The 18,904-nt window shown below is 57.4% G+C and overlaps 1 protein-coding gene across 1 annotated transcript; it reads left to right on the forward strand.

The window, feature by feature from the left end:
- The first annotated feature begins 10,670 nt into the window (after positions 1 to 10,670).
- On the forward strand, positions 10,671 to 16,206 carry MATK (megakaryocyte-associated tyrosine kinase). Its single transcript, XM_068535036.1, has 12 exons — positions 10,671 to 10,694; positions 11,078 to 11,191; positions 11,278 to 11,393; positions 11,480 to 11,699; positions 12,178 to 12,271; positions 13,707 to 13,772; positions 14,686 to 14,785; positions 14,861 to 14,945; positions 15,031 to 15,104; positions 15,219 to 15,414; positions 15,785 to 15,871; positions 15,967 to 16,206. The coding sequence occupies exons 1-12, from the start codon at positions 10,686 to 10,688 to the stop codon at positions 16,204 to 16,206; spliced, it is 1,401 nt and encodes a 466-aa protein (XP_068391137.1). The 5' UTR covers positions 10,671 to 10,685.
- Positions 16,207 to 18,904: the final 2,698 nt, after the last annotated feature.

The raw sequence follows: 18,904 nt of genomic DNA on the forward strand, positions 1-18,904 counted from the left end.
TCCGCGGCATGTGGGATCTTCCCAGACCAGGGCTCGAACCCGTGTCCCCTGCATTGGCAGGCAGATTCTTAACCACTGCACCACCAAGGAAGCCCAAGAGATGTAATTTTTAATAGCTGCATAACATTCCACCAAATGAACATACCCTAATTTGCTTAACTGTTCCCCTACTGTTGGACATTTAGATTGTTTTCAAATTATAAATTATACCTCTGCAAACACGTTCCTGAACATTTGGGATTCTCTCCCTTCCACAGATGCCCAAGATCGAAAGGCATGAACATTTTAAGACATTTGAAACTTCCATGTGGAAGACCGCATTCCACCAGAGGTTTGCGAGTTCCCCCTCACACCTCCCCCCACACTGTAGACAAAGGAGCCTCATTCACCGTCCCCAGGTCAGGACTGTGCCCTCTTATTTTCCAAAATTCTTTTCTGCACATACGTTTAACAGTTAGGTTTCATTCTGCCACGTCTTATATCCTCATTATGCTGTTCTTTCATTATCTCATTCATTCAACACATGTTGATTGAACACCTATTATGTGCCATGGGCCATCACTCATAGGGCCTCCCTGTGTCTCCCATTGAGAATGTTGAAAGTTATTCAGTTTCAATCAGCAAACACCACTTTCTTGGGAGAACCCAAAGATGAACCAGAGTTGTCACTTCCTGCAGTGAGGGTGACTCCGTGGCCCTTTATCATATTAGCCATGGGGTGTCAGGTGCTCACTTCACCTCCTGAGCCTCTTATAAAATCGGATTAAAACTCATAGCAGCAAACTTGTAGAGCTGTGGGGAGAACTCAGTAATAAAATGCATTTTTTTAAACACTTGCTGCCCAGAAAGGTTTAGCCTCAGGGACACGGGCATGATGGAGGGCAGGGGTGAGAGTGAAAACCGGTGATTAAAATGGAAGTCATGCCATGTTCCATGTGTGAGAAAAGCCCTAAAGGTGCTGCTGATGTTCGGGGACTCCCCAACAGTGGCCAGTCCCCCCACAATCACCCCCAGAGTGAAGCCACTCCCATGGCGAGGGGCTTCCTGTCAGCTCTGTAGCCCTCCCCTCATGTTAGCCAGCGAAGAGGCCAAAACCCAAGGAGAGGGGGGAAAAGTAACTTGGAGGAAAGAGAGAATGAGAACAGAAGAAAGCAATTCTAGAAAAAAACCTTATGCATATGTATTATCCTCGGAGAGTGAATAGAAAGTTCACTAGCCAGGAAACAAATTTAAATTTGCCTTTTGAAAAGGAACATTCAAAGAACCAGAAAAAGCTCTTGGAGATGAAAAACCTGAGGATCAAAATTCAAATGGCAACAGAAGCGTTGGAAGAAAAAAAAAAAACAGAATGAGAAGATAAAAAGAAAAAAATGTAGACAAGAAAATTAGATCAATCCAGGAAGCCCAATATATGACAAAGAAGAGTTCCACAGAGAGAGACCAGAGAAATTAAAAGTGGAAAAATCACCAGTGACATCATCCAAGAAAGTTTGCCAGGAATGGAAGATATGATAGAGCCCACTGAATGTACAGCACCACAGGTGAAAAATAGACCCACACCAAACCCACACTGTGAACATGCAGGATGTCGAGAATAAAGAGAAGATGGAGCAGATTCTACAAGCTTCCAGAGAGAAAGGGAGTGACAAGCAGAAAATGAGGAAGCAGAACAGTTCAGATTGTTCAACTGCCCAAGACTGGAAGCTGGAAGACCTAAGGCAAGGGAATATATCCACTACTCAGAACACTTGTCCTCAGCCAAACCACCAATCACACAGGAGAGCTGAAGGAAAACACTTTCTCTGGAAATGCCCAGGGAGCATACCTTCCCCCAAACAAGGGCACAAACCAAGAAACAGGAGACCTTACCCCAAGAAACTGGAGCTACATCCCAGGAATCCCAGGCGCTGAAGAAGAGGAGCCAGAAGCACAGCCGGGCAACAACTGCCCCTGTGTGGAGAAGTTAGTTCCACCTGAGGGGCTTGGGGAGAGAGTCACAGACACACAAAAAACAAAGGCAATCACTAACTCCAGGAAAATCAAAAAACAAGTCCTAGAAAATAAAAGTGTTCCTTAGTGCACACTGTTGCACTGTGAACAATATTTTCATATAATAACATAAGCACTGAATATTCATTTAAACAAAAGTTGTGATATAACTTTTGGGAGAGCAATATGCCTAATAGAGCTTAATCTATACTTTCAGGAGTAGGAAATCAATGGACAGTGTTCAACTGGTAAATCCAGAGATGTGTAAACCATTATTCGGGAAGATGGAAGCAAATGCCAGAGAAACAGCCAATAGAAACTGCAGTGGCAGCCCTTGGGGAGTGAGACACACAGTGCTTTGTTTAAAACAGTTTTTTTTAAGCTTCGCACAGTCTTCAGCACACAGCCAAACACTCTACAAGTATTGCTACTATTAATTTTGACAAGAAGAAAACATCCATACCTTCGAGGGGCTCATCGCTGAGTCGGGGAGCTTTATGTAGTTTGGAGAGCACTTGAGAGCTTACTATGTGCCATGAATAGCGACACATTTAATTTAATAGATGAGAAGTGCACTTACAGGATCAAATAGATTAGAAAATGTGCCTACTTATAAGAAAATAAAGACAGAGAGAGAGACCAGAGGTCAGCAAACTACAGCCCACTTACCCACCATCTAGCGCACACCATCTGATTTTGTGCATCCAGTGAGCTAAAAATGGTTCTTTACATTTTTTAAAAAATATTTTTAAAATTTAATTAATTAATTTATTTATTTTTCGCTGTGTTGGGTCTTCGTTGCTGCGTGTGGGCTTTCTGTAGCTGCGGCGAGCGGGGGCTAATCTTTGTTGAGGTGCGCAGGCTTCTCATTGCGGTGGCTTCTCTTGTCGCGGAGCATGGGCTCTTGGCCTGTGGGCTTCAGTAGTTGTGGCACTCGGGCTCAGTAGTTGTGGCTCGAGGGCTCTAGAGCACAGGCTTAGTAGTTGTGGCGCACGGGCTTAGTTGCTCCACGGCATGTCGGATCTTCCCAGAACAGGGCTCGAACCTGTGTCCCCTGCATTGGCAGGCGGATTCTTAACCACTGCGCCACCAGGGAAGCCCGGTTCTTTACATTTTTAAACGGCGGGGAAAAAAGAGTCACAATATTGCATGACATGTGAACAGTATATGAAGTTGAAATTTCAGCATCCATAAGTAACGTTTTATTGGAATGCAGCCATACCTGTTCTCTTTCCCTTGTGTTCTCTCTCTATGGTGGCTTTCGAGCTACAACTGCAGAGCTGAGTAGTCAAGACATGTGGCCCTTGACAGAGAGTTTGCTGACTCCTACGTTAGAGGATGAGGGTGTCGGGGACAGGATGGGGAGGATCAAGGTGGGATCCTGGAGCAGGGGCACAGGGGCAAGTCTTCCGGTACCTTGTGGATTGCCTGCTGTCCCTCTAACTTTACCCTCTCACACAACTCTGCGTTCATTTGTTCTGGGAGGGCCTACCACGTGCCAGGCTCCAGAGATAAATGCTTGCCCAGGCCACAGCCAGTCCCTAGCCTCGCTCACGGAGCCTACACTCTGTCAAGGGGAGCAAGGCGAGTCAAAGGCAATCAACAGGAGCGAGTAAGACAAGGTAACCAGCAGTGATTTAGGCTTTGATGGTGGGTGGCCCCTCTGAGTGGTCAGGCACGGTCTCTTGGAGGAGTTGGAAATGATAAGAAGGAGCCTGCCTTGGGAAGAGCTGAGAGGAGCACACACTAGGAGGCAAAAACAGCACGTGCAAAGGCCCTGAGACTGGACGGTGCCTGGAGCATTTGAGGAATAGGAGAGACCTGGGAGCAGAGAGGTGACAGCGGCCGGCCAAGCCACAGCGGGGAGCTGGGTTTCACGAGCACAGCAGGCACCAGGGGAAAGTTCCAAGCCAGGAGGTGACACAGGCCCAGGTTACATATACTGAACCCTTGAGCATGCCTGGGAAGTGAGGTGCCCAGCTCCACTTTTGGTACAAGGAAGACGGGACCAAGGGACATGGGGGAAGAGCAGGCACCCTCTCCCATCAAAGGCAGATCTGCCTGAAGCTCACCCTTGGCACCCAAAGCGGGTCGTCCAAGAGGCCCTTCCTTGGACAAGTCAAGAATGGCCCAGCAGACCGCACTCTGGTTGCAAAGCATTTTTCCTCGAAAGAGGGGAGTATTCCTGCGCTGAATCCCCTGCGTCCCCTGGCAGGGAGAGAAAGCTAAATTTAAAGGTGTGTTAACTGGGGCAGTCTGATCCGGCGTGCTCCAGCCGAGGATCCACTGGGTCCCCACAGCTCAGCTGTCCCCACACCTGGCAGCAGCTGCCCTGCCTCACCTGCCCCTCCACATCCAGAAAGCTGTTACTGGCGCATTCTCTTTGGGAGGTCTCCCTTGTGCCCCACACCTTGCTGGGCAGCCGGTATGTGGGCCCTGGAGCCAGATGGGCCTGAGCTTAAAGCCCAGCCCACCACTTCCCATGTCCTGGAGCATGGCACCCTCTGAGCCTCAGCTTTCTCATCTGCAAAATGGGTCCAATGAGAGCGCTCACCTCACAAGTGACAGGCACTGCTCATTACCTCTTCTCTCCCCAACATTCACTGGCTTAAAAAGTATGTTCTGAGCACCTGCTGTGTGCCAGGTACTGAGGCCACAGCAGTGAATGACACCGTCCAAAATTCCTGCCTTCAGGGAGCTGACGTTCTAGAGAAGACGCAGCCCGTAAACAAGATAAAGTAAAATATATGTTCTCTCTGAACGTGGTAGTTCTACAGAGCTTCAAAGGCAGGGGGTGTGAAGTGTCAGCGGGTTGAAATATTCTGTGGGGTTTCTGGAATGTTGGGTATGTCTGGGGAAGTGTCCCAGGCAGGAGGAACAGGAATGCAAAGGCCCTGAGGTGGGAGTGAGCCTGGGAGCTTCGAGGAAGAGGAGGCCAATGCTCCCTCCTCCCCCTCTTCCTTGGCCCCTAGTGTAAAGTCCATATTTCCCAGCTTCCCCTGCTCCTGGGTTTGGCCTTATAGCTAAGTTCTACCCAATGGGAAGAAGAGAAGGTGTCATGTGCATCTTGCAGGAAAAGTCCTTAAAGGGAAGAGGTGCACCATTGTTCTCTGAAACTTCCTGCTTCCTGTTGGCTGGAATGCAGATGGGATGGATGGAGCTTGAGCAGTCATCTTGGATCAAGAGGTGGAAATTCAAGGGCTGAGAAAGGCAGAGCCAGAAGACGGCAGGAGCCTGGGTCCCTGTCACAGCCCTGGATTGCCTCCCTCAGAGAGGACTAATTCCTATCTAATTCAAACCTCTAGCACCGGGGGTCTTTCACCCCGTGTAGCCAATCCTAATTCCAACTGATGCATTACGTAAAAGGCCTGTCACATGATGCCCTTCGTTCATGCCTACTACGATTTTCCCCTGTATTAGTAAAGGAGAATAAGAAATGTGCCCCGCCCTTGAGAAGTTTAGAACCCCAGTGGGGGAGTCCGCGGGCCTGACTCTCAGCCCCAGCCAGCTGTGTGACCAAGGGCAAGCAGCCTCGCCTCTCTGTCTCAGCTGCTCCAATTCCAAAGAGAGAGGATTGGCCCCAATAATCTCCAGGAGTTTGGAGAAGGGAGGGTTGGGCAAACTGCAACAGTGAAAACAGGAGAAAGATGAGAAAGGTGAGGAACAGTGAGATTTGGACGAGCAAAAGAAAGGCCTTTGGGAGGGGGATGGGGTAGGTCCATCAGGGCTCCTCTGTTGCCAGTGCCACCTGACCCGGTGGGTGGACGGCGGATTTATCAGCTTGTGGAAGGGGACACCCAGGAGTTCCCTCTTCCTAGCTAGGTTTAGGGCAACCTAATCTGACTCACCAGTTCCACATCATAGAGTCCGTTCATTTCTTTTCTTTTCTTTTCTTTTTTTGGCCACTCGGCATGTGGGATCTTAGTTCCCCTACCAGGAATCGAACCCACACCTCCTGCATTGGAATCGCGGAGTCTTAACCACTGGACCGCCAGGGAAGCCCCGATTCCGTTCATTTCAACACCCAACTTCTGGTCCCATTTTCAGTATCAGGAATCCCTTTGGTTGCAAGTGGCAGAAACCCCCTCCCGAAGCCACCAAAAAGCAAAGACCAGCTTCCAACACTAGGCAGAGCATGAACTCCAGGCATGGCTGGATCCAAGCATTTGAATTCTCCCCGAGGGGTTCAGTCTCTCTGCTTCCCCTGGGCTGGTTCCTTCTCAGGCAGGCTGATGGGCTTAGTCACCAAGGCCAGGTCCACGCCCGTCACACAGCAAGATGAGAGGGCTAGTGTTGTGTCCTTTCAGGGCATAGAAGTGAGGTCTTACTCTGAGAAGGGTGGGGGCATGGGAGAAGGCTTGATAAAGATGGCGAGAGCTGGGGATGCCCGCTGGACAAGGGGGTAGGGCATCCCAGGCAGAGGGGACAGCCAGGCAAACTCCTGCAGTTCAGCGCTGCCAGACTGGGAGATACTTGGTAGGAGCAGGAGAAGAGGCCCGGGGGGTCAGCTGGAGGCTTAACACAAAGAGCCCTGAGTGCCGGACTGAGCATTTGAGGCTCTGTCCTCGGGCAGTGGGGAGCTATGCAAGGGTATAGAGTGTGGGGTGGGGGGGCACAACCACGTTTTCATCCCTTGTTGGTGCAGTGGAAGGTGTATGATAGCAAGGCGGAAAACTGGAGGCAACTGGGAGAGCAGGGAGGGGGCTTCTGTGTCACCAGCCTGCACCACATGGCTTGCCTGGGGCGGGGTGGGGTCAGAGAAGTTCTGGAATCAAGTCAACAGGACTGAAATGTGGAGGGTGAGGAGCCTGGCACTGGGGAAGTCTGGGAGACCGATCCGTGATGTGGCTACCAACTGGCTTCAGGCTGGTAGAAGGCAAGAGACAGGAGAAACTGGTATTGCCACCTCCAGGGACTGGAAGAGCCATAGCGTCTTTGTGATTCAAAGTGGCTGATTCTTGGTTGCCTCCAGAGATGGGGAGCTCACCCCTTATGACCCAAATAAACCCTGGACTCAAATCTATCCCCCTAGAGTCAGGCACAGCTCCATGCCCCATGCCCACACCATGGGGGCCTCCCTCACCCAGGCCAGCCCTTGTTGCTTTGGGCACATGACGCTGTCTCCTTTTAAGACTGTCGTCCAGGGCTTCCCTGGTGGCACAGTGGTTAAGAATCCACCTGCCAATGCAGGGGACACGGGTTCGAGCCCTGGTCCGGGAAGATCCCACGTGCCACAGAGCAACTAAGCCCATGCGCCACAACTACTGAGCCTGCGCTCTAGAGCCCGCAAGCCACTACTACTGAGCCCGCGTGCCACAACTACTGAAGCCAGCGCGCCTAGAGCCTGTGCTCCGCAACAAGAGAAGCCGCTGCAGTGAGAAACCCGCGTACCACAATGAAGAGTAACCCCCGCTCGCCGCAACTAAAGAAAGCCTGTGCGCAGCAACGAAGACCCAACACAGCCAAAAATAAATAAATAAAACTAAATTAAAAAAAAGAGACTGTCCTCCAGTCTCAACACCTCTGGTTTCTCTGGTTATTCATTCCAGGGAAGGGCCTCCCAGAGTGTGAGACAAGGACCCCTGGGGGTCCTGGGGAGGATGTCGATGTTTCTCAGACACCAAGTATCATGGTTTTGCAGAGAGAGAAAGCAGACCCCTTCGACCTCCTCCCATCTCTCTGGCTGCATCAAGGAGAAAGTCTCCATGGGGTGTTGGGGTGTCTTAAGCACAGGCTCGTGGCCTTGCTGAGCAGAGCAGGCAGACTTCCATCGTGGGCCTGGGGCCGCTGAAGTGGCTGGTGTGACTCTAATGGTGCTGCTGGGTTTCCGCTGTGGCTACTTTGACGCTGCATTTCTATTTTGGGCAAGTGATGATGGTTTGCCATATATGGTTGGCCCCCAGTGACCCTGCTGAATGCTGGCTGCAGGGTCCCCAGCCCCTTGGTCCAAAGCAGCGCCCGTGGCTGGGAAGGTGGGGCTGGGGCACACCCTGGGATGATCCCACAGCCAGATCCATGGAGCACAGGGAGCCTGAGGAGCAGGAAAGCTCCCTGCAAACGCTGCCAGCATCAGTAAATTACACCACCACAGAGAAAGACGTCCTCCCCCTTGCTCGCCTCCTACCTGCTTCCTTCACTGGGAATAACCCTTTGCCAGTTGGAGGGTCCCCTTCTGGAATGTTCCCCTTGGACTTACTGTCTCCTGTGTAACGTGAATGGGATTGTGCAGTTTGTATTGTATCACATTCCAGGTAAGTGGTGGTTGTTTTTGACAACCAGAGATTTTAGCATTTTAATACACATAGTTTCCTAGTTTTTGTTGCATAATATTGCATGATATTGAATATCTGTAATTCTTGTAACTGGGCCTCTATTGCCAGAAGTCACATGACATCTTAGAGGCACAGACAGCCTTCTGGGGTACCAGAAAATTAAATTCTGGGCATCTTGCTTCATCACGCTGCTGAGATCAGCTTCATCCTTGTCCAAGCGGAGTCCTCCACTCATAGAAAGAGTTGTAAGGGAGATCGCAGGGCGACAGCTGAGAGCCAGGCCCCCAGGCCATCAAATGCTCATCAAGTTGTCCTCTGAGCTGGAAGCTGGTGCTGCCTGGCCCTACAGAGGAGGAAACTGAGGCTGGGAGGGGGCAGCACCTGCCTCTGGCACAGCTGGGTTGGCGCTGTGGAGGCCCCACTCTTATCGTCCAAGGATGGCTGCTCTGCCAGGAGGCCTCCAGTTCCAGATGATTTTTTTCCTGTGGCCCCAATTTTCCCTTAATGTCGTTGATGATGATAAGGATATTCATAGTGGTTGACATTTTGAGGGCTTTCTTTGCTCCAGGCACCAGCAGCCCTCTCCAGGGGCCAGGTACTGAAATGAGATCCTTGTTGTTAGAGGAGTTGACTGAGGGCGTTGGAATCCCAGTCAGAAGGGTCCACAGTGTTGGCTGGGCTCTGTGGCTTGCTTACCTCCCCGGACGGGAAGCTCACTCTCCTTCCCCTCCCTGTGACCGCGCGGCACTGGCTCCACGCTCCAAGGTGTGGGTTTCCGGAATGGGCAGGGGTGCGCGCCCCGCAACGCCAGGCCTGGGAGCGGCGTGCAGCCCGAGAACGCCGCCGGCCCCCGCCCGGGCCGTGCAGGAGGCGCCTGGGGCCTCGGAGGCGGGGCGGGGAGGGGCCGCCGGCGGCGGCGGCGCGCTAAGCAGACCGCAGGAAGACCGGCGCTAGGACCCGCGGGGGCCTCCCAGGCCGCCGCGCCTCCCGATCCCCCGCTCCTCAATCCCAGCCTTCCCCCCCAAAATGAGGAAGCGGAGCAACTTGCTCCAAGTTGTGCAGCCGGGGCCGCCTTGGGGTGCGCAGCCGGGGCGCGGGGGCCCTCCTGGGGGCGGGCGCGGGGTGCGGCCCAGGGGCGACCCCTGAACAGGTGAGCGCGCCGGTGGGGATGGTGGGGAGAGACGGTGGGACAGTGGAGGGACCCCAAGGGCTCGCGGGTGGGGTTATGCCGGGCGAGCGCGGGAGGGGCCGGTGTGCGAGCGCGAGCGTGCGCGTCCGGGGCGCGCGGCCGGTACGCGGCTGGGGCGGGGGTGGTTAGATGCGACCAGCAGCGGGGTGGGGTGGGGTGGTATTTTTGTGGGTGCGGGTGTGCGCGTCTGCAAGCCCCTGGGTGTGTGTATCCGCGGGTCCACGTGGAGGGATGTGCGCGTGTCTCCGAGCTGCATGTGCGCGGCCCTGCGTGTAGCTCTGCGTGCCCGAGTGGCCCAGCGTCTGGCGCCCAGGTGTCCAAGTGTGGGTTTGTGGTGGGGGGGGCCGGTACACACGTTTCCGAATGTCCGAGAGTCTGTGCGTGTGTTCACACGTGTAGACGTGTGTGCACAACTGTCTCTAGGAGAACCTGCTTTTGCTTGCATACCCGCGTGCCTGTGGTTACCTGTGTCCACCTGTGTGTTTCTGTGTGTTCTCGTGTGTACGTGGATCAGTATGCGTGTGAGTACACGTAGGGCTGGGGATTTCTGGGGGCATATATTCGAGGAGCAGAGACTCACCCCTCCCAACCTGTCCCACTGCCCAGCCACCTGGTGGGGTCCATGGGGGAAGCAGGGGGAGGAAATGCCCGGGCCCCAGCAGCAGTGAGGGACTTTGTGTGTCTGTCCTGGGTCGGCGTGGGGTGGGAGAGGAGACAGGCTCAGCTGGCGGCCACAGGAGCCCAGCAGGGCTGCACTGCTCTGGTCCCCACCCCCTCCAGGGTCAGAGATTCTTAGGAATGACCTTGAATCATCCTCTATTTCCTTGTCCTGTCCCTGCCTACTTACCAGAAAAGAGGAAGAACCAGGCTCCATTAGGTGGCTCCAAGCTCCCCACGCACTGTGTGGGCTGCTGGGGCCTGAGTCAGCCCCTGGCCACTTGCTCTGTGCCTGCCTTGTGCCTCAGTTTCCCTTTGGGGATGATGGCGGGGCCAGGCTCCATGCTAAGGAACTCTCCCAGGGAAAGACCACCTCCCCAGAGGGGCTTGGGGAGCCCCTACAAGCCTGGGGAGGCCGGCTGGCTGTCACCTCCACCTGGCCTGGGCTGGAAGCGGTAGTCATGGCCCCTGGGGCCCCAGCCTCGCTTGAATCTGGGCTCTCCAGCTGGTCTCTGCCCCCTCCCCAGGGGAGCCCTCGCTTCCTCCACGCCTGGCACCCCTCACCCATCTCAGCCAGGATGCCAACGGTGAGTATCCCCAACTTGGGTGCCTGTGCCCCGGCCCTTCCTCTGCTCAGTCCACAGGAGCTCCGCTCCATGGGGAGTGGGAGGTTTACTCTCTGACCCGTGGCCCCTTGGCGGTGTCTGCCAATCTTCCTCTATCACTTGGTGTTGCTCTTCTTTCACCCTTTCCTCCTGCCCTCCTGCCCTGGGCCCCTGCTCTGTCACTCTGATATGTCCTCTGCTCGCTGCTCCCTCGCCCTCTCTCCTCTCCTCTCTCGCTGTGTGCTGTTTGTGGTCTCTGCCTCAATCCAGTCTTTCTCTCTCCTCTGGGCCTCTCTCTCCCCTCACCCCCGCATCTCTCTCATGACCCCTTTCCCCCTCTCGGCACCCCCCCCCCCCCCCGCTAGAGGCGCTGGGCCCCAGGCACCCAATGCATCACCAAGTGTGAGCACACGCGCCCCAAGCCCGGGGAGCTGGCCTTCCACAAGGGTGACGTGGTCACCATCCTGGAGGCCTGCGAGGTGAGTGGGGAGGGGGGGTGTGCTTGGGGAGAGGGGACTCCGCCAGGAAACCACCCCACCGACCCCACCTGGCTCCCTTCCCGAAGAACAAGAGCTGGTACCGTGCCAAGCACCACGCCAGCGGGCAGGAGGGGTTGCTGGCGGCGGGCGCACTGCGGGAGCGCGAGGCCCTCTCGGCGGACCCCAAGCTCAGCCTCATGCCGTGAGTCGTGGGGAAGAGACCGGGACCAGGGCGGGGTCAGCGGGGCCCGGCCAGCCATGCCCAGCCCGCCTTCCCGCCGGCCGCAGGTGGTTCCACGGGAAGATCTCAGGCCAGGAGGCTGTGCAGCAACTGCAGCCGCCCGAGGACGGGCTGTTCCTGGTGCGAGAGTCCGCGCGGCACCCGGGCGACTACGTGCTGTGCGTGAGCTTCGGCCGTGACGTCATCCACTACCGTGTGCTGCACCGCGACGGCCACCTCACCATCGACGAGGCGGTCTGCTTCTGCAACCTCATGGATATGGTGGAGGTGTGGCCGCCACAGGCCCGGGACCCCAGAGCCCATGCCCCCCCATTGCGGAGATGGAGGGATGCCAGGCTCCGCCCTACCCCAACGGCTGGCTGGACATGGGACCCCAGAGGTGTCTGCTCCCCAACGGGGAGAAGGAGGGGCTGGTCTCCATGGGCCACCAAACCCTACAGTTGGTCTGAGTCCTCCAGGTCCCACCTCCAGAGACTGGGGTGACTCCTCTGGGGACACCTAGGAACCTCCAATTTGACACCAATGCCAAGACACTCCCCATCCTCCTGTTTCCTGCTAGTCTGCATCCTTTCCTGTTCCCATGGAAACCAGCCTAAAGAGTCCTGTGGGAACGAACCCCCTCTCCTCCTCCCCAGCTCCCACCCACCCCATCCAGAGATCCCTCCCTAGGAAGGGGATGGGATGCAGGGGTTCCCTCACCCACGGGGTGGGCTCATGGCTGCCTCTGCCCTGCCCCACCCTGCAGCATTACAGCAAGGACAAGGGGGCCATCTGCACGAAGCTGGTGAAACCCAAGAGAAAGCAGGGCACCAAGTCAGCGGAGGAGGAGCTGGCCAAGGGTAGGGGGCCCCGCCCTTCCTTTCAGTGTTAGCCTGGCCTGGGGAGGCAGGGCCCTGGGGCCTGGGCACACGGCCAAGGCCACATCACCTGAGCAGGTCGCTGTGCCTGGCTCTGCAGGCAGAAGACCTGGGCTGCCCTTGGGCCGGGCGGGGCACAATATTGATCTGGTTCTCACACCTGCTGCTTCCCCCCACCCTGACCCCTGCCCCTGTTCCCATCATCCCTGAGCCAGAAACCCTGGGCAGATCCTCGACGCCCCCCACCCTCCCACATCCTCTCCATGGGCAAGTTCTAACACCTGTTAAACCTGGCCCCTCCCCAGGACTTCCAGTGGTTAGGACTCTGCGCTTCCACTGCAGGGGGCAAGGGTTCACTCCCTGGTCCTTCCGGGAACTAAGATCCCGCAAGACGCCCGGCACCGCCAAAAAAAAAAAAAAATCCGGCCCCTCCCTGCCTGGCTGCCCCTGCTCTAGCCCAGCCTCAGACCGTCCAGTCGGACCGCCTCTTTCCTGAGGGGGGAGTCCCCCCCTTCCTCCCAAACCCTGTGGCCTCAGAGGCAGCTGTCTACCGTGAAAATCACCCGTATCACTCCCCTGCCTAAAGGAGGGAGTTCAGGCAGCTCCACTGCCTTCCAGAACCTTCCCCTGTGGCTGAGCTATCTTTCCTGCTTCATCTACAAGGCCCTTCCTCTATTCCACAAGCCCCTGGGGTTGTGTGACTCCTCGTTTCCTCTCATGCCTCTGTACTGTTGTGCCTTCTATTCCTCTCACCTGAAATGCTTTTCCAGCCCTTGAGTAGTGAAATCCTCCATGCTCAGAGCCAATGTGCCCTACCGTGGCCACCCCTTTTGAACCTGGTGATCGTGGCTGTCTCCTTGGAAGCGTCTTGGGGATGGCACCTGGGTGGAGGCTGGTGTCACCGTGCCTGATTGTACTCAAGGGCTCGTGATTTGGAGAGGGGCTTTGGGGAGGAAGAGGAGGAGACCTACAGAATCTGCTGGGGGCGGGGGGAGGGGGAAGAACACAGGGGTGCTTGAGAGAAAGATGAGGGAAGCTGGAACACAGATGATGACTTAGAGCGCTGGAAGATTCTGGAAGGTTCCAGAACCTTTACCAGAAGGTTCTGGAAGCTTTACCAGTCTCTGTTGTATTTTTTGGCCCGTGTGGGTGTCCCTGGGTGGTCGGGGATAAAGGATTGTAAAGAAAGAGCCCACAGGGTCCTTGGAAGGACACAGTCTCCAGATGGAACAGAGAAGTGCTCTGTTGCTTTTGGCCGCCCGATAACTGGTACCAGGAGTGCAGAGCCTCAGACACGCCCTTGGGCCACTGCTGGGGACGTGTGCTGTGGGAGACACGGCCTGGTCTCCCGCCAGGTGGAGCTGCCGTGGGAGGGGCTGGCACCTGGCAGCCCTCTGACCGGGTCTCCCCCCGACAGCCGGCTGGTTACTGAACCTGCAGCATTTGACGTTGGGAGCGCAGATCGGAGAAGGAGAGTTTGGAGGTGAGCGGGGGGCCTGGCAGGGGCTGAAGGAGGGTGGGGGGTGGGGGTCCCAGAGATGAATTCACATCCTCATTTGATACCTACTTGCTGTGCGGCTGAGGACCCAAGGGGTCCTCTCTGTGAAAGGAGGTTCACGACAGCTGGGGCCAGGAGAAAGGTAGTTCAGGCAGGCACCCAGCGGGTGTGAGTCCTTCACAACCCCGGGCTCTTGCGCACGCTGGTCCCTCTGGTCCCTCTTTTGTTTTGTTGTTGTTTTTTTTTCCGGGCCAGACTGCACGGCATGAGGGATCTTAGTCCCCTACCGGGATGGAACCCCCGCCCCCTGCAGTGGAGGCGCTGATTCTTAACCACCAGATTGCCAGGGAAGTCCCTGGTCCCTCTGTTTTGATGCCGTTGCCTGAAGTTATTATCCTGGAAGGCCCCGGGGCCTAGATCAGAGCTCACAGACCTTCTCTGGGAAGGGCTGGAGTGTGTATTTTCCATCTGTCACATCTGCTGAGCTCTGTCCTTGTAACAGGAAAGCAGCCACAGGCTGCAGGGAGGTGAACAGGCATGGCCGTGTGCCAATAGAACTTTATTTATGGACCCTGAAATTGAATTCTGTGGAATTTTCATGTCAAAAAATATTCTTCTCTTGATCTTTTTTCAACCATTTAAAAATGTAAAAACCCATTCTGAGCTTGCGGGCCTTGCAAAAACCCACGATGGGACTGGATTGGGCCCGAGGGCTGGAGTTTGCAGACTGGTTTAGGTGATTCTCTTTGCTCAGGGATCTGGAGCTTGTAGGGGAGGGGTTTCCAGGCCTGGGGACCCACCACTGCATCAGCATCCGTGGGGGTCAGTGCGAGTGGGTATGTCCCTGTGTCTGTCCAGTATCTGTGGGGTCCTGATCTCCTCCCCCACCGGCCCCCAGCCGTCCTGCAGGGTGAGTACCTGGGACAGAAGGTGGCCGTGAAGAACATCAAGTGCGACGTGACAGCCCAGGCCTTCCTGGACGAGACGGCGGTCATGACGTGAGTCCTGGTGAGGGGAGGGCACCCTGGGGCGGGGGTCCAAGCCACCTTCACCCCACGCCCGCCTGCCCCCAGGAAGATGCAGCATAAGAACCTGGTGCGTCTGCTGGGTGTCATCCTGCACCAGGGCCTCTACATCGTCATGGAGCACGTGAGCAAGGTGGGGGCAGGGCCCGAGGGTCGGGCGGGGTGCGGCGGCCGAGCAGCCTCCAGCAGCCCTCACCCCACCCGTGTCTCCCACACAGGGTAACTTGGTGAACTTTCTACGGACGCGGGGCCGGGCCCTTGTGAACACCCCCCAGCTCCTGCAGTTTTCCCTGTGAGTGGGGCTCCCGGGGGCAGGGAGACCGAGGCACGGAGCAGGGAGGAGCCTGGCCTTGGAAGTCTGTGGTCCAGGCACCCGAGCCCCGTGCCCACCACCCCTCCACTCCAGGCACGTGGCCGAGGGCATGGAATACCTGGAGAGCAAGAAGCTGGTGCACCGAGACCTGGCTGCCCGGAACATCCTCGTGTCCGAGGACCTGGTGGCCAAGGTCAGCGACTTTGGCCTGGCCAAAGCCGAGCGGAAGGGGCTGGACTCCAGCCGGCTTCCAGTCAAATGGACGGCACCCGAGGCTCTCAAACACGGGGTGAGCCCCCCTTACCCCCCAGGGCCCTAGCTCCACTGTGCGACCCTGGGCCTGTCTCTTGCCTCTCTGAACCTCCAAGGGAATGGCTCCGCCTCCCTGGTAAGCCCTTGGCCCATAATTGTTCCTTTTAGCCCCAGTCTGGGCCTTGGTCTCCTCATTTCTGAAACAGTCTTGGGCTCAGCAAGTGAGAGCAAGAATAACCTCGTTCTTGCACTGAGTCTGGGTTGGGGGGTGGGGCGGATTCAGAGGCAGGAGCCTATTGGGAGGAGACCTGGGACTAAAGGTCAACCCAGGGGGACTTCCTGGAGGAAGCAGGGGCTGGGGCAGAAGCCCTGAGGGGTCCCTCTCCCCCTGATCTCCGGCCCCACAGAAGTTCTCCAGCAAGTCGGACGTCTGGAGTTTCGGGGTGCTGCTGTGGGAGGTCTTCTCATATGGCCGGGCTCCGTACCCCAAGATGGTGAGCAGGGGCGGGGGGGCGGCGCTGGGTCCCCCGCAGGTCTAGGGGTCGTGATCCTGACCCCCAGCCCGCACCGGCGTGCCCTCTGCCCGTAGTCGCTGAAGGAGGTGTCAGAGGCCGTGGAGAAGGGGTACCGCATGGAGCCCCCCGAGGGCTGCCCGGGTCCCATCCACGCCCTCATGGGCAGCTGCTGGGAGGCTGAGCCCGCTCGCCGGCCGCCCTTCCGCAAACTGGCTGAGAAGCTGGCCCGGGAGCTGCGCAGCGCGGGCGCCTCGGCCCCCAACGGGGGGCAGGATGCAGACGGTCCCACCTTGCCCCGCAGCCAGGAGCCCTGACCCTGCCTGCGGGGCCTCGGGCCCCAGAGGACTGAGACAGTGGGGGGCACAGGGTGGGGACTCGGGCCAGGCCTGAGGAGGGGCAGGGCCAGCGAGCTGCCTGCCCGGCTCACATCACAGGGTCAGGCTGCGTTGGGGTGGTCTCTGGGCAGCCCTTGGGCACCACGGCCCCAGGGAAGTGAAGGATTAGCGCCTGGATAAAGACTGGTTCCAAGGACTGGGTGTCTGAGTCTCTCTCTGCTGCCACTCTGGGGGCCCCGTCACTCACCGGGGGTGATCTGCCTGCGCAGTTGTCTGCCCACTGAGGGGTTCACCCCGCTAGGACCTTGCAGCCCAGAGGGGCATATATTTCCCCTGGGATGGGGCCAGGAGACCCCCAGGCCAGGGATCATAGCCACCCGTGGAGCCACTTGCCATCACCCACGGGTCCGCCACTTCCTTTGGTGGCAAGGACCCCACCGTAGCCCTCAGGGTCCCAGGTGCAAAGGACAGTGGGAGAGTGCCAGCGGCTGCGGACATCCAAGTCCCCTGTCCTGGCATCCTCTTCTCCCCAGCCTTGACCCTTGTCCCCTCCTGGGGCACTCCGGTGTGGCTACGTCCTCCACCTGTCACGACCCAACAGCCTCACCCGGTGACTCCAGGGAACACTCGCTGAAAAAAGCCAGCCACACGGCCTGTGCCAAGGCCCTGCCCCTCCCGTCCACTCTCGAGCGGGGGCTGGGGGCTCCAGGCTTGCACCCCCAGGTTCGAATCCTGACTCGACCCGTAGCTGTGTGGCCCGGGCTTGCCGTGAGCCACTGCGTCAAACTGAGGGCATGTCTGGGATGGGGGATGTTAGTGCTAAACTCGGGGTGTCCTGGGCAAACTAGAGGGGCAGCCCCCCTCCATGGGCCCCCAAAGCCTCCTCTATGATCAGGCGTCTTTTCCGGGGAGACGTGAGGACCCTGAGGGCTCACACCAGTGAAGGACTGAGAGCACACAGCTGGTGCTCAGCTATTACTGTGGCTGTCAGCCATCCTCTCTCTGATGACACTCCCAGACAGCCAGCCTCTAGGCCGCCTGGAGAGGGGGTCTCTGGCCAGCTCGGTGTGGGCCCCTCCCCAGGACCCCCTGAGCTGGTGAGGGGACACCAGGCCACAGCACGGCCTCCCACCTTGACTGCCCCACCCCTGCCTGAGCAGAGCCTGAGAAATGTCTCAAGGTCACACTGACCTCCTGCAGTTCCCCCCCTGAGCCCCGCCTACCCTCTGGCCTCAGTTTCCCCACCAGCACCCGAAGGGGTTTAGCGATTCTTCCTGGGGGAGAAAATGAAGGGTGGGAGGCCGGAGGGGCTGAGAGTGGCCTGGCCCCCGCCTAATCCAGATGGAAGGGGCTGCCTGTCACCGTGGCCCCGCACCGCCCTGGCCTGCCCCTAATCCGGCGCTCTAAGCTGACACAGCGTCTGGACCTTCAGCCGCATCCTGCTAAATCGCCAAAGCCCCCTGCGCCTAACACCCAAATCCCTCCTGCGCCTCTTAACCCACCCGGGGCCAATTCGCTAATTGGGGCCTGTGAACAGAGCAGCTCTTTAGCGTTTCCAAGTGATGAAGCGGTTAGGGGAATTACCTGCCCCCACTCCACAGGGCCCCAGCCCACCGTACAGGCGGGGCAGCTGAGGCCTGGAGAGGCCCCAGGAGCCTCTGGAAACACTCGCCGGCCCTCCGGCCTGGGCTCAGGGCTTCTGGGGCCTCCTTGCCTGGCCGACCCCTTGGGTATCAAGCCCCCTGCCCACCGGGCCGTCCCTCCTCGTCCAAGGCCGCTCGCCCCTGCCCCCGACTTCTCCAGGGCCTGCACCCCTTTGCTGCATGTGAGTGTGTCTGAGCGTGTGCACTCATGCCGTGTGTGAGTGCCTGTCTCCATCTCTTTCTCCGTGTGTGCCTTTCCCCTACAAAGCCAACACTCCCTACATTCCCTTATCTCTACAAAGCCAGCAGAGATGAGATAAGGACTTATCTCTGCTTCCTCTGCACTCACTCCCTAGTCCATCCATGGGCCTGGGTCTCCCGCCCTCCTCCGCCCCTGGGACAAACTTCCTCTGTCCTCCTCCTGGGCCTCATCCTGCCCCCTCTCAACCCCGGTGCCCCTCCTCTCTGTTTTCAGGGCACCCCCTCCCCCGGCCTGAGCCCCCAGGCTCCTTGGACTGGGGAGGGGGGTTGGCAAACCAGTCTCAGGGGCTTCCCAAGGTCCTGCTCCGGCTCTCAGGCCACCGCCTGAGGGACAGTCCCATCATCCACCTGTCCCAAAAACAGGACCTGGGTATACCGGTCCTCTTCCCTCCTCCTCAGACTTTCTCCCTCCAGATCTCTCTCCCGCCTCTCCCCTGACCTTGCTCTGACCAGGCCTCTAGCATCCTCCTGGCCTCCCATCTTGCACGCAATAGCTACTCATGCAAAATGCCATCTGTGCCCCTCCCATGCTCCACAACCTCCCATGGCTCCCCAGTACCCACCCCTTCACACCCAGTCTTGTCAGAATTTACAGCCTGGTACTCCATCTCCCACTCTGATCACCTTCATTGAAAGAGCAACCTTCCCTCCCCTGCTTGAGTTTTCTCACCAGGCTTCTGACCACCTGACATGCTATATTATATAGTTACAGATTATCTGGCTGTCTGTCTCCTCCACTAGGATGCCAGTTCCAAGATTTGTGTCTGTTTTGT

The sequence above is a fragment of the Eschrichtius robustus genome, chromosome 2 (assembly GCF_028021215.1).
Source record: "Eschrichtius robustus isolate mEscRob2 chromosome 2, mEscRob2.pri, whole genome shotgun sequence".
Lineage (NCBI taxonomy): Eukaryota > Metazoa > Chordata > Mammalia > Artiodactyla > Eschrichtiidae > Eschrichtius > Eschrichtius robustus.

Excerpts from the sequence above, each read along its gene's own strand:
- MATK (XM_068535036.1), top strand. Across the intron at positions 12,272-13,706 it reads GGAGGAGGAGCTGGCCAAGG|CCGGCTGGTTACTGAACCTG; the intron begins GTAGGGGGCCCC and ends TCCCCCCGACAG. Across the intron at positions 13,773-14,685 it reads CGGAGAAGGAGAGTTTGGAG|CCGTCCTGCAGGGTGAGTAC; the intron begins GTGAGCGGGGGG and ends ACCGGCCCCCAG.